This window comes from Natator depressus, chromosome 10, assembly GCF_965152275.1.
Source record: "Natator depressus isolate rNatDep1 chromosome 10, rNatDep2.hap1, whole genome shotgun sequence".
In the NCBI taxonomy this organism is placed as follows: Eukaryota; Metazoa; Chordata; order Testudines; family Cheloniidae; genus Natator; species Natator depressus.
The window spans coordinates 40,266,944-40,278,637 of record NC_134243.1 but is presented as its reverse complement, the minus strand read 5'-3'; the positions used below and the strand labels follow the sequence as shown (position 1 = coordinate 40,278,637).

General features: G+C 52.3%; 1 protein-coding gene across 2 annotated transcripts in view; it reads right to left on the bottom strand.

Moving 5' to 3' along the window:
- Positions 1-221: 221 nt before the first annotated feature.
- The window catches only part of INSYN1 (inhibitory synaptic factor 1), a 91,381-nt gene continuing 79,908 nt past the window's right edge, over positions 222-11,694 (bottom strand). For both annotated transcript variants that reach the window (XM_074965859.1, XM_074965861.1), the window contains exon 3: positions 222-920. In XM_074965859.1, coding sequence (XP_074821960.1) covers positions 222-920 — 699 coding nt within the window. The remainder of the gene's footprint in view (positions 921-11,694) is intronic.

Sequence of the window (11,694 nt, the reverse complement as noted above, 5' to 3'; positions counted from 1 at the left end):
CTCTTTCGTTCAGTAAATAATTTCAAATTCCCTGAGCCTCAAAAATGACAGTTAGGTAGCTGGACATTATTGTTATTAGTTTTCCACCTTTTTTGTTTTGTTTTTATGATTCATATTTTGATTTATTTAAATATATATATATATGTATATATATATTTCTGCCCCTCCCCCTGCTCTGATCAGTCCCCATTGCTCCGATTCCTCCCCACCCCCACCCCTGCTCAGTTTTTGCCTTTGATTTTCTGCTTGGCCGATACATAGGGCAGGACGGTCTGAGTGCTTTTGTCCGACACGGTCTGTGTGCTGCTGTTCTTCATCAGTTTCCGTTGCTGAGTGGCACTCAGGTGAGGAGAGTGCCGCTGCAGCAGTGGCAGCGGATTGGCAGAGGGCCCAGCTGGCAGCTTGTGCCCCACCTCACTGGGCTCCTCTGGAAGGTCCTTGGGCAGTGGCAGCCCGCCAGTGCCTTTCTGGCTGTTCCCGTCGTCATCGTCGCAGCACAAGGCATGGTAGAGCACCTTGTCACTGAAGCGGACCCTCTCCCTCATGCCCGGCGTCCTCTGGTGCTGGGCTTTGAGGTTGGGGCCGGAGCTGAAGGCCTCCTCGCTGGAAGAGTCGGGCGTCTCCACCCGGGGTCCGTTAGGGGTCAGCACCCCGCCGTTCATCAGCCGGTAGTCTGGCTGGCGGCCCAGCTGCTGCTCCGAGCCGTCCCCAGAGTCAGATGGGGTGGAGACCTCCAGGAAGGAGCAGAACTCCCAGCTGTCAGAGAGGATGTCCGAGGTCATGAAATCCAGCTGGCCGAAGTCGAACGTGCCACCCCCTTTCTCGCTGCTGGATGTGCTGCTCACTGTGGCCGTGGTCCAGTCGTCTGGCTCTAGCTCAAACTCAAAATCCGACGTCAGCTTGTCAATCTGGCTCACTACCTGCATGAAGACAGAGCGAGAGAGCAATCAGGGGGCTGGCGGGACCACTCCACAGCAGGCAAGCGGGCCAGCCTTAATGTAACGCAGTCCCACTGGGCAGGCCAGCCCTCCCAGGGCTTGAACCTGGTGTGACATTGCACTCCATATGTTTTATGGAAATATGTTTATAAGTGTAAATACAATGTAACTGGAATATGCTTTATGCAAAAGGTCTCTTGTAAAGTATCATTACAAAGCTTATAATCTACTGAGTGTGATCATCTTATTTGTATGTATGTATCATTCTTGTACCTGAAGCTAGAAATATGAAGTATTACTCTAAAGTCCTATTGTAACTATGCAAAGTGTGGGCCATTAATGGTAGTTTAGAATCTTGATGGATCCCATTAACCAGGACAATTGGTTATAAATGGCTCTGTTTACTTGTAAGCCTTCCTGTGTTCATTTGAGTCAGGCTAGAAAGAATGGAGGCTTGGGGATCTCACAGCCCATGTGACCATGTCACCTGGTACTGGAATCCATCTTAAACCTGGTGCTTTTCCATTTAGAAGGAAGGATGGGAACCCAGAGAGAGACAAAGGATTCCCGCCTTGTGCCAAAGATATAAAAGGGGGTGGAACAGAACAAAGGGAGCTGCAGTCATGATAAATCCCCTAGTTACCACCTGAGCTGGAACTAACAAGAACTGTACCAGGAGAAAGGATTGGGCCCAAACTAAGAAGGAGTCTAGTGTGTGAAAGAAGCTTATTGGAACATCTCTGAGGGTGAGATTTACCTGTATTCAGTTTCTTAATGTATTAGGCTTAGACTTGTGTGTTTTGTTTTATTTTTCTTTGTAACTTACTTTGTTCTGTCTGTTATTACTTGAAACCACTTAAATCCTACTTTTTATATTTCATAAAATCACTTTTGTTTATTAATTAACCCAGAGTAAGTGATTAATACCTGGGGGAGCAAACAGCTGTGCATATCTATCAGTGTTACAGAGGGCGGACAATTTATGAATTTACCCTGTATAAGCTTTATAGAGTAAAATGAATTTATTTGGGGTTTGGATCCGATTGGGAGCTGGGTGTCTGGGCGTTGGAGACAGGAGTACTTGCTGAGCGGTTTTTGGTTAAATTCTGCAGCTTTGGGGGTGTTGACCAGACCTGGGTGTGTTGCAGCGGAGTAGCGTGTCTGGCTCAACAGGACAGAATTCTGGAGTCTCAAGCTGGCAGGAAAAACTGGCTCAGAGGTAATCTCAGCACGTCAGGTGACAGGCCCAAGGGGGTCTCTGTGACCGAACCCGTCACACCTGGGACCATTGGATCTGAAAGTGAGACACTCCACTGCCTGAGCTAAAAGACTCTGTGCTCTCAAAGCCAGCAGCAAACTGCTCTTTCTCCTGGCCCCTAGAGGGGGATAGAGCAGCACGGTGCAGGTGTGTGATGCACTAGCATTTCCTCCCCATTGCAGAGCTAGGTTTCTGCTTGATTAGAGGCCAAAAGTGAAATGAGTTTGGTGGGACTCAGCCTAGTTTTTAGCAAAGGTGGGCAAAATGGGTGAGAAACTAACCTGTACACACCCTCAACTGCCAGACTCCAATAGAAATGTCACTGAAACTCGTGAAAGCTTTCAGCTAGTATTTTTAGCTGTCAGGCTGGGCTTGAAAGTATTGACATGCTAGGAGCAAGGCTATTTCCACTGGCCCAGGAGGCCCGTGTCATTGACGAAGCTCCAACTAATCAGCTGGATCCTGCTTCTGCTACGCTCCCCAAATGTGTTTGTGGCTCCCCCAGCATCTGCCTTCTGGGAAGGTTGCTCACATCCAGTTGAGCGTGCAGGAGGAACTTTGCTTAGGCAAAAGCTCTGGGACTGGAAGGACACATGACAGGGCAGCTTCTGATGGGCTGCTCCCACCTCTGAGTGGTGATGGGAGTCAGGAGAGAGAGTCAGTGGCAGATGCCCCTAAGTCCCTGACTAGCAGGAGCTGGAGGAGAGCTGCAGAGCAGGAGGGTGGCTCATTGGAAGACCTTTTTGTTGTAGAGCTTCATGTATGCTGGGGGTCCAGAGCTCCCAGTAGTGTCCCAGTAGCAAATTCCCACTGCCTAGGCTAGGGGTGGGGTTTATACTAGTGGATGTGTACAGTGCTGCCTCCAGTACAAGTAATAAGACACTCTGGGGTGCTGCAGCAGGGTGCGGGAATCCTGCTTGGTGTTTCCTTTGACACGCCAATAATACCTGCTGACAACCACACGTCTCATTCTAAGCATGCCTCTTCACCACAAGGCGCTACCCAGTGTGGTACGGGCGGGGATAGGAGATTGCATGGGTCAAACTACTCCCTGTTCTGCTTCCCACTGGCACAAGGCCCCTGGCTGCCTCCCATGACTGTATCAGATCTGGCTGTTTTCCTTGCTCCGAGATACACTCAATTCCCCTGTTTCTCCTCCTCTGTTTCATGCTCTCCTACAATGGTTTTCTCTTCCACCTGCATTCCTCTATCGGCTGCTCTCTGTCCCCTTGCTCCCAGTGTCTCTTCCTCTTTCCGCCTGCTCTCTCCTTCTGGCTCTGCCAGCCCACACCTCTTTCACTCTCCCTCTCTGCCCCCTGTGGAGGAAGAACAAAGCCCGAGGCGTTCAGACAGCTCACGCTGCAGATTGGGCCGAGACAAGGCTGGGTCAGAAATGGGCGGCTCAGAGAAGAGCTGGCATGGGGAGGCCAATGAACACCAGGAACCAGCTCACCTGTGCACGCACAAACAGAGTCACTGGAGGGGGTGCGCTAGCAAAGTTGGTGCCTGGAAGCCACTGTATTTAAACACTCTGCGCCCAATTCGCCTCTCATTTACACGAGTGTGTAACTCTCCAGACGCCTGATTTACACCAGCTGCAGAGCCCAGCCTTCTCCTTCTCTCTGTCCTTGAGGAGGATTCCCAGGCCTGGCTGATGCCTGCCCGGCATGCACCACCCTGGCTGCACTCCAGTTAGATTTCTGTATGGGTGTAACCTACAGTCACCCACTCTCCCTGCAGCTCACTGCCTGGCTTGCCCTGCTGCTCACCATACCACAGCTCAGGTCTCCCAGGAACCAGCACTTTGTACTGTGAAACTCATCCCCGGCCTGATGGCCATGGGGAGAGCAGGATGCACTGCCATGAAGCTTTGCTCGGCATCTTGGCCTGGGGGAACCCAGAGCAACTTCCCGCCAGCTGCATTGAAGTTCCTCCTCCCCAAATGGCAGCATGCAGATCCAGTCTAGGGGGGGCTCTGCATGTACCCAAACACTTTGCAGATTTATACCCATGGGGCCAGATCCTCAGCTGCTGTATATCGCCATAGTTCCATTGACTTCAATGGGCCAGACCAAGAGCTACTCCGAATCACCCCAGCTGAGGCTCTACCCAATACATTAACATGTAGGGGGCCCGTTTTACTCCAGCCTCCCCAGACTGCAGACTGCTCTGGGGTGTAATGCAGAAGCCATGATGACACCATCTTGATCCTTTCTATGCCAGGGATTTTGTCCTGGAGAGGCTAACCCAGCAGAAGTCCCAGCTGATAGCAGCACGACCCATCTGTGCTAAAGCTTGTTACTGGTGCCACACTCCCTGTCCAGCCAGAGCCACACACTGCACTAATGGAGGACATGAGAGATGGCTGGAGAGGGATGGGGACTTAGCACTTTATCGCCCAAGTGGAGTTTGGCCAGGACATCAGAGAAGCAGTCAGGGCTTCTGCCTCCTCCGATACCCAGCACCCCCAGCAGCACAATGCCCCCTAGGCCCAGGAAGCAGCACCCAACCCCAAGCCAACTAGAGGTGTCGGGTTCAGGTCAGGGTGGGTATGAAAACCCCTTGGCACTCTGGGCCTCGGGTCAGGTTCTCCCTGGCTGTGGTCTAGAAGGGTTTGGGTCAGGCTTCACAATTAGGCCCAAGCAGGAGCAGACTTTAAGCAGCTCCCTAAGGTATAGCCCCTCTGACGCCAGCCTCCCCTCCTCCTGGGGAGTGTGCTGGGAAAGGAGGGGGCCAAGCAGCCCTTCCAAAGGGGCTTCCCAGCAGCCCCAGCTGCTGCACTGTCTGGCAGGAAAGGATCTGCCTGCCAGGTGCACCAGAGACCCATGGAGCAGAGTGGTTTTAGAGGAGGAGAGCGAGCCCCATGGCAGAGGGAGTAAACAGTCTTGCAAATACAGCAGCATCGCACCAACCCTTCCTGCCCTGGGGGTACAAATCTTCACCCAACCATCTTCTTTGCAACCAGGGTCTCTGCAGGGGATGTATGGCAGGCACTGGCTCTGTACACCCCCTGGGTCCTCCCTCTCTGTGCTCTGGCGTTGCAGCTCCATTGCATGTAATTTGCACCTGCCACCAGTGTGCTAATAAGCACCCCGGGGCATTGCAGGGGCCTGAGACTTGCACCTGACTCGGTTTTGTTACCAGACCCTAACGTCATCACAGCCTTGGATGGGATGGCTGCACAGACCCAGCTCAGGCTCCTCCTTTACTGCCTGCTGGATCCAGAGCCTGTTCCAAGTCGAGGCAGGAATCCACTCCCAGTCTTTCCCTTGGCCCATGTTCCAAAAACATGCACAGCTGCAGGGACTTCTAGCTCTGCCTGATACTTGTTCATACAGCTCCTAGGTCCTGCACATTGGATTCCTGTGTCCCCCACCAGTCACTGGCTTCTCTTTTTCTTTAGCTGGCAAGGGCCCTGTTAGTGCACAGTCGGCTGGCGGGGCAGCCCTGGGGCTTGGGGAAGGGGAATTGATTCATTGGCATGTCATCGGGATGCTGTGCCTTCCTCACAGTGCTTTGCAGACATTAACTGATCACATCCCAGTGACAGACAACGGTCACCAGCCCCATTTTATGGACAGGGAAACTGAGGCACAGAGTGGGGCAGTGATGGTGTCCAGCAGAGCCAGGGGTACAACCTAATTCTTCCCATTCCTAGTGCTGTGCTTTTCCCCCAGCTCACCCTTCTACAGTGAGGATAAGCAGAGCAGCGTCTCACAGGACTTTTCCTAGTCTCTATGCAAAGCAAAATCCGCATGGACTAAAATGGGATTCGTGCCTGTATGAGGACCAGTGTCGGCTGAGAAAGGTGACAGGTCTCAGGCGCTGGTAGAGGGCACTTAGTGGGCACAGCAGGGAAGCTGGGGGATCAGGGGTCATGCACAGCTGAAAACCAGGAAGGCAGAATCCTTTGAGCTGCATAGGCCCATGGGGAGACCTGCTGGGGAATGCAGGGCAGAGAGCAAGTCTGTCAGGGAATCCACATGTGCAGCAAGGGTGGCAGAAGGAAACAGCAGTCAGGAGACGGTTTGCTGCGGCTGGGCTGGACAGTCGGCCTGACCAACCCTGGGTGGGCGGGACAAAGCCAGCCTGTGCAGGGCCTAAGAGGAATGGGTGCCACAGGCAGTATGGATTGGCTATGCAGGCAAGCAGAACTGATGCAGTGCTGGTGAAACGGTGCAACCGGGACAGGTCAGCCAAAGCTGGGGGAAGGAAGTGTGGTCTGGAGCTAGGAGATCAGTCAGGAGACCTCAGGGCTACTCCCAGCTGTGCCATTGAGCTTCTGCATGACCATGGGCAAGTCACTTCCCCACTTTGTGCCTCAGTTTCCCTGGGGCAGGGTCTGTCTCTCACTATGCACTTGTACAGCACCTAGCACAATGGGTCCTATTATTGTGCAATACAGAGCTGCAGTGCAGTACAGAGTGGGGCCAGTGGGGCTGGCTCCTGGGCAAGGAGGGGTCTCAGGCTCTGTAGCTATGGGAGACTCTTGTGCCAAAATCTGCCGTCCCCTTTCCCTCCTGAGGGAGGGAGCAGACGCACCATGACCTTGCTTTTATTTGGATCCTGGGCCTGCTGTCTCCTACGGGTTAGCTGAGCCAGCTCAGCCCACTTCCTTGGTGCCAGTTCATCCCAGGCGTGGCGTGGGTAGGAGGGGAGGAGCGACCCAGTGGAGAAAGCAGAGGGAGGGAACAGGGAAGGTCAAGGCACGACTGGCAGGCGCTCCATCTGGCGGAGAGGAGTGGGGTAGAAGAAAGAATGGATCAATTCGTCCCATGAGCTTCCCCAGGCCCCACTGCCTGCCTCGCAGCCTCCCCCCACCCCACACACTGCCTGTGGGGGAACCCGCTCTGGGATGCAGCTGCCTCCATTGTTTCCATCAAGGGAGCTCTAATGAGGCCCAACTGTGGGCGGCTTTTGTCCCTCTGCTCAGTGAGAAGATGGCTCTTTGTTCAAACACAAGGAGAGCTCTTGGGAAGCACACAGGGCTGCCGAGGAGCCATCCACGGTGCTCAGAATGGGTCGGGGCGGTTGTGCAAAGTCAGCTGGCACGTCCCCCATCCTGACCATTCAGAAACAAAATCCAGGAGTGGGAGCCCCCTCGAGAGAAACCTGAGAAGCTGCAGCTGACACTGAGGCAGGGAAGGGAGCCAGGAGATGTCAGGGAATGGAAAGCTCTGGCTTCAGCTGCCTCCCTCGGCTCATGGGCTGGGGGTGTGTGTGTTTGTACCAGCTTGTGGAGAAGATCTCACGGTCTTGTTTGTTTCAGGCATGTGTCTGCAGAGGCAGGATGCTCCGGTGACCTGGAGTGGGCCTCCAGCCTGGCGTCTATTCCTGCCTCTGCCCTGGGGCAAATCATGTCCCCTCCAACTTTTTGTCTCTCTTGGCTATTCTGGTTATAACCCGTCAGACCAGGCACTGTCTCTGTGGCCTTGTGGCCAGAAAGCGGAGATCTTGGTGCAGTTATACAGGTATAGTCAGACAGTACTACCCTGCCATGGGGTCTGGTATACGTTGCTTTCTCAGTTTAGCTTAAACCCCTTCCCAAGTGACACTCCCAAAAGGCCCTCTTGTCCCAGAGGAGAGAGTATCTAGAGTATCTTGGTGTAATGAGATTTCACACCTGAGGTTGTACAGGAAAACCTTTCCCATGTGGCCAAGGTCATACTGTGTGTGTGCAGAGCCTAGCACAGTGGGTCTTGGATTGCCTGCCGGTCCTATAAATACTAGCAAGGAGGAAGAGGTGAGAGCAGTTTAAGTGAAATTTAAGTCCTCTTGCACTTTTCTAAAAGTAAAGCAATGGGATTAGAGTGAGGACAGATGCTCATGTGGTGTTAGTGAAATTCCCAGCTCTGCCACAGTTCCTCTGTGTGACCTTGGCCAAGCCCCTGTGTCTTGCTGTATCACAGTTCCCCAGTTGTGAGATGGGATAAAGATACTCCCTGTCTCCCACCTCTTGTCTGTTTAGCCTGGAAGGTCTTTGGGCAGGGACTGTCTCTCTGTATAAGCATGTACAGCACCGAGTGCAATGGGGCCTTGACCATAACTGGCCACTAGCTGCTACCATAATTTCATCCTGCCAATGATAATGGGACAGCTGTGAGGGGTCATAAAGGGAATGAAGGTCTCAGGAGAGGTCCTGAAAGACGGGAGAAGGGCTAACATGGTTCCCATCTTTAAAAAGAGGGGAAAGGAGGAGCTGGGGAACTATAGACCAGTCAGCCTGACCTCAGTACCTGGGAAGCTACTAGAGCAATGTATAAAACATCCCATTTGTGAATACCTGGAGGATGAAGGGGTGATCACTACCAGCCAGCATGGATTTACCAAGAACAAATCATGCCAAACCAGCTTGATTTCCTCCTTTGGCAGGGTATCTGGTTTGGTGGATGGGGGAATGCCGTGGACTTAATATACCTGGACTTCAGCTGGGCTTTTGTCACAGTTCCACATGATATTCTGATAAGTAAGCTGGAGAATGCAGGCTCGACAGAACTACCATTAAGTGGATACATAGTTGGTTAAACAATATCAAACAAAGAGTAACTGTTAATGGAATGATGTCAGATTGGAGGGAGGTCTCAAGTGACCTGGATGTAGGCATAGAGAACATACTGATAAAATTTGCAGATGACACAAAGCTGGTGCTAATGCAGAGGTATACACATGTGGTGCTCTCTGCACACATGACCCGAGAGCACCACAAGCCCTCTGAGCATGAGGCTTTTATGGTGTACTTAATAGGGACAGCCATATTCAAAGAGCAGCAAGAACGCACAGTGCAGTAGCTGCATTTTAGGCATTAATAAAACAAGCCTTTTAAAAACTAAAACTAAAAGACCATAATGTCCTAGTTCACATTATGGCCAGAACAAAGCTGGTGGAATTATATTTTAAAATCACTGTAGGCTGAGGAATAAAGAGAAAACCCTGAAACTGATCAATCAATCTTTCTTTCTTTCCCAGTGTAACACATTAGCAGAGTGTGCATCATGTCCCGCTCTAGTGGCTGCTCTGTTAGACAGTATTGGTCTAATACTGCTGCCAGCGAAGGAAGTGGTGAGATAGATATGGCAATTCCTGCACTATGCTTGGGAGCTCTTACGGAATTAAGTTTAAGTAGCTTTAGAGTCTGTTGTATTATAAATGCAAAATGTATGTCTTATTGTAGGACTGCATGTAACTTCTCAAAGGGGGAGATGTGAGCAATGGAAACCCTGGGAAGGGTTAGGGACGTCCAACAATCATTTGAATCAGTATGCCAGACAAGAAGGAACTTTTGGGACAGACAAAGTTAAGTGGGTTTCCTAGGACATGCTTGGGAGGAGGGAAAGGCAGATTCCCACCTCTGGACCCAAACTTTTGAAGCTATTCTCTGAGAAGAAACCTGCAATCTGCTGATTACCTGTTTCTGGACCCTAAAGCACAAAGGCCTGAGCTGTCCAAAGGAGGGACTCTCAGAGTCAGGGGCGTGCTTGTTCTGAGCTAGCAGCTACTGTGCACTTGTAACCATAGAACCACTCCTTGATCGGGTTGGAAGGACAGTTCACTGCCCCGAGCCCTTGTTGGAGTTGAGGGGTGATCTTTGGCCAGGTTAGCAGCAGGCATGGTAGGTTCCTGTTATGTTTTTAATGTGCTTTCTCTGTAACGCATTCACCTTCAGAATAAATGGGCTTGCTTAGAAAGGGCAGGGTGGTAACTTGTCACTATGGGTGATTACGCTGTTCAGAGCCTCTGAGGAGAAAGCAATGGGCAGACATAGGCTGTTGAGGCTGACTGGCTTGCTGGAATATCCTAGTATAGGCAGGAGCTGTGTAGCCTGGAAGAGCCCTGCTCAGGAAGGAGAGAGACACAGTCTCCACCCACGAGAGGTGACGGCTGCGGGGCCCTTGCTGAACCACAAGCAGGGAAATCCATGTGCTGTTGCCCTGAACTGTGACTAGCAAGTCCTGTAGCTCAAGCACTAGAAGGCGGTGCTGCGATGCAAAGGGCAAGCCCTGCTGACGAAGAACCTACCCATATGCTGTGAATATCCTGCCATGGCTACTGCTTAGGGAATTCATTAGCAAGTAGAAAGGGCTTATGCCTGAGCCATGACCGAGACCCAGAGCCCTGCTGGCGTTCTAGCACGTGGCTTCTAGATCACTCCTGATGCTTCAAGATGCCTCTTGCAGCGGGCCCAATCCTGCACTTATGGTGCACACTCCTGAATGCCCATCACTGTCAGGAGCAACTTTAAGCAGGATCATGACATGCTGTGATGCCAAGGCCCAACGGGGCAGAACGCAGGGGACCGAAGGGAGGGAGTCTTGGCTCCCAATTCCTTCCATCTATGGCCTATGGAGACTTGGACCCCACTTGCTCACTTTCCTCCTGCCCTTTCCCAATCTTCCCTCAGCCCAGCTCTCTTCCCCACTCCACCGGCCCATGAATGGAGGGAGCAAAGGAGCTTCTCCTTCCTTGGAAGTTTTTAAGGTCAGGCTTGACAAAGCCCTGGCTGGGATGATTTGATTGGGGATTGCTCCTGCTTTGAGCAGGGGGTTGGACTAGATGACCTCCTGAGGTCCCTTCCAACCCTGATATTCTATGATTCTATGATTCTCTTTAGGCTAGTGGCTCCCACACACTAGGCAGGGGAAGACCCAGGGGCTTTCCTGGCGCTGGCTACAGCAGAGCAGGGTCTGTAGAATGCTCCTGGCTCCAACTAGTCTAAGGTAGAGCATTCTGCCTTTGCTCACGGCTGCTGAAGCCGAGTGGGCATGGTCCACAATGATAAGGCCCCATGGAGCATGGGAATGTGTCTGGGAGCCAGCTACCTTCCCAGGGAACCTCATGGAGTGCCCTAGCAAGCTGGATACTATGCAGCTGGGGAAAAGGCACTTAGTTATCCCTAAAACACAGAGGCTGGGGGGCCCCAAATCCCACCTGAACATAGGGAGAAGCACTGGATTCACCTCTGGAGATGTGGGATAAAATATGGGACAGGTCACCAGTGCCATGAGTTTGGTCAGTCTCACACTAGATCCTGGGGAGTCTAAAAAACAAACCTACAGTCTGGTCTGATTGACGGTCTGGGCTCGAGAGATGCTTGAAGGTGGAACAGCAGAAGGCAAGGCTACAAGTCAGGATGGAGGGGCACTGGCAGAACCGTGAGGGGTCCCAGATCTAGGAGAGTAGCAGGAGATTGCAGGATGACAGAGGGGTATTGGTAGAGACCCAAGGGGTCCTGGGCCTGGGAGAGCAGCAGGAGGTTGCAGGGAGGACAGAGGGGCCTTGGCAGAGCTGGGAGGGGTCCCTGGCCTAGAAGAGCAGCAGGAGGTTGCAGGGAGGATGGGGCATTGACAGAGCCATGAGGGATCCCAGGTCTGGGAGAGCAGCAGGAGGTTGCAGGGAGGACAGAGGGGCCTTGGCAGAGCTGGGAGGGGTTCAGGATTTAGAATCATAGAATATCCGGGTTGGAAGGGACCTCAGGAGGTCATCTAGTCCAACCCCCTGCTC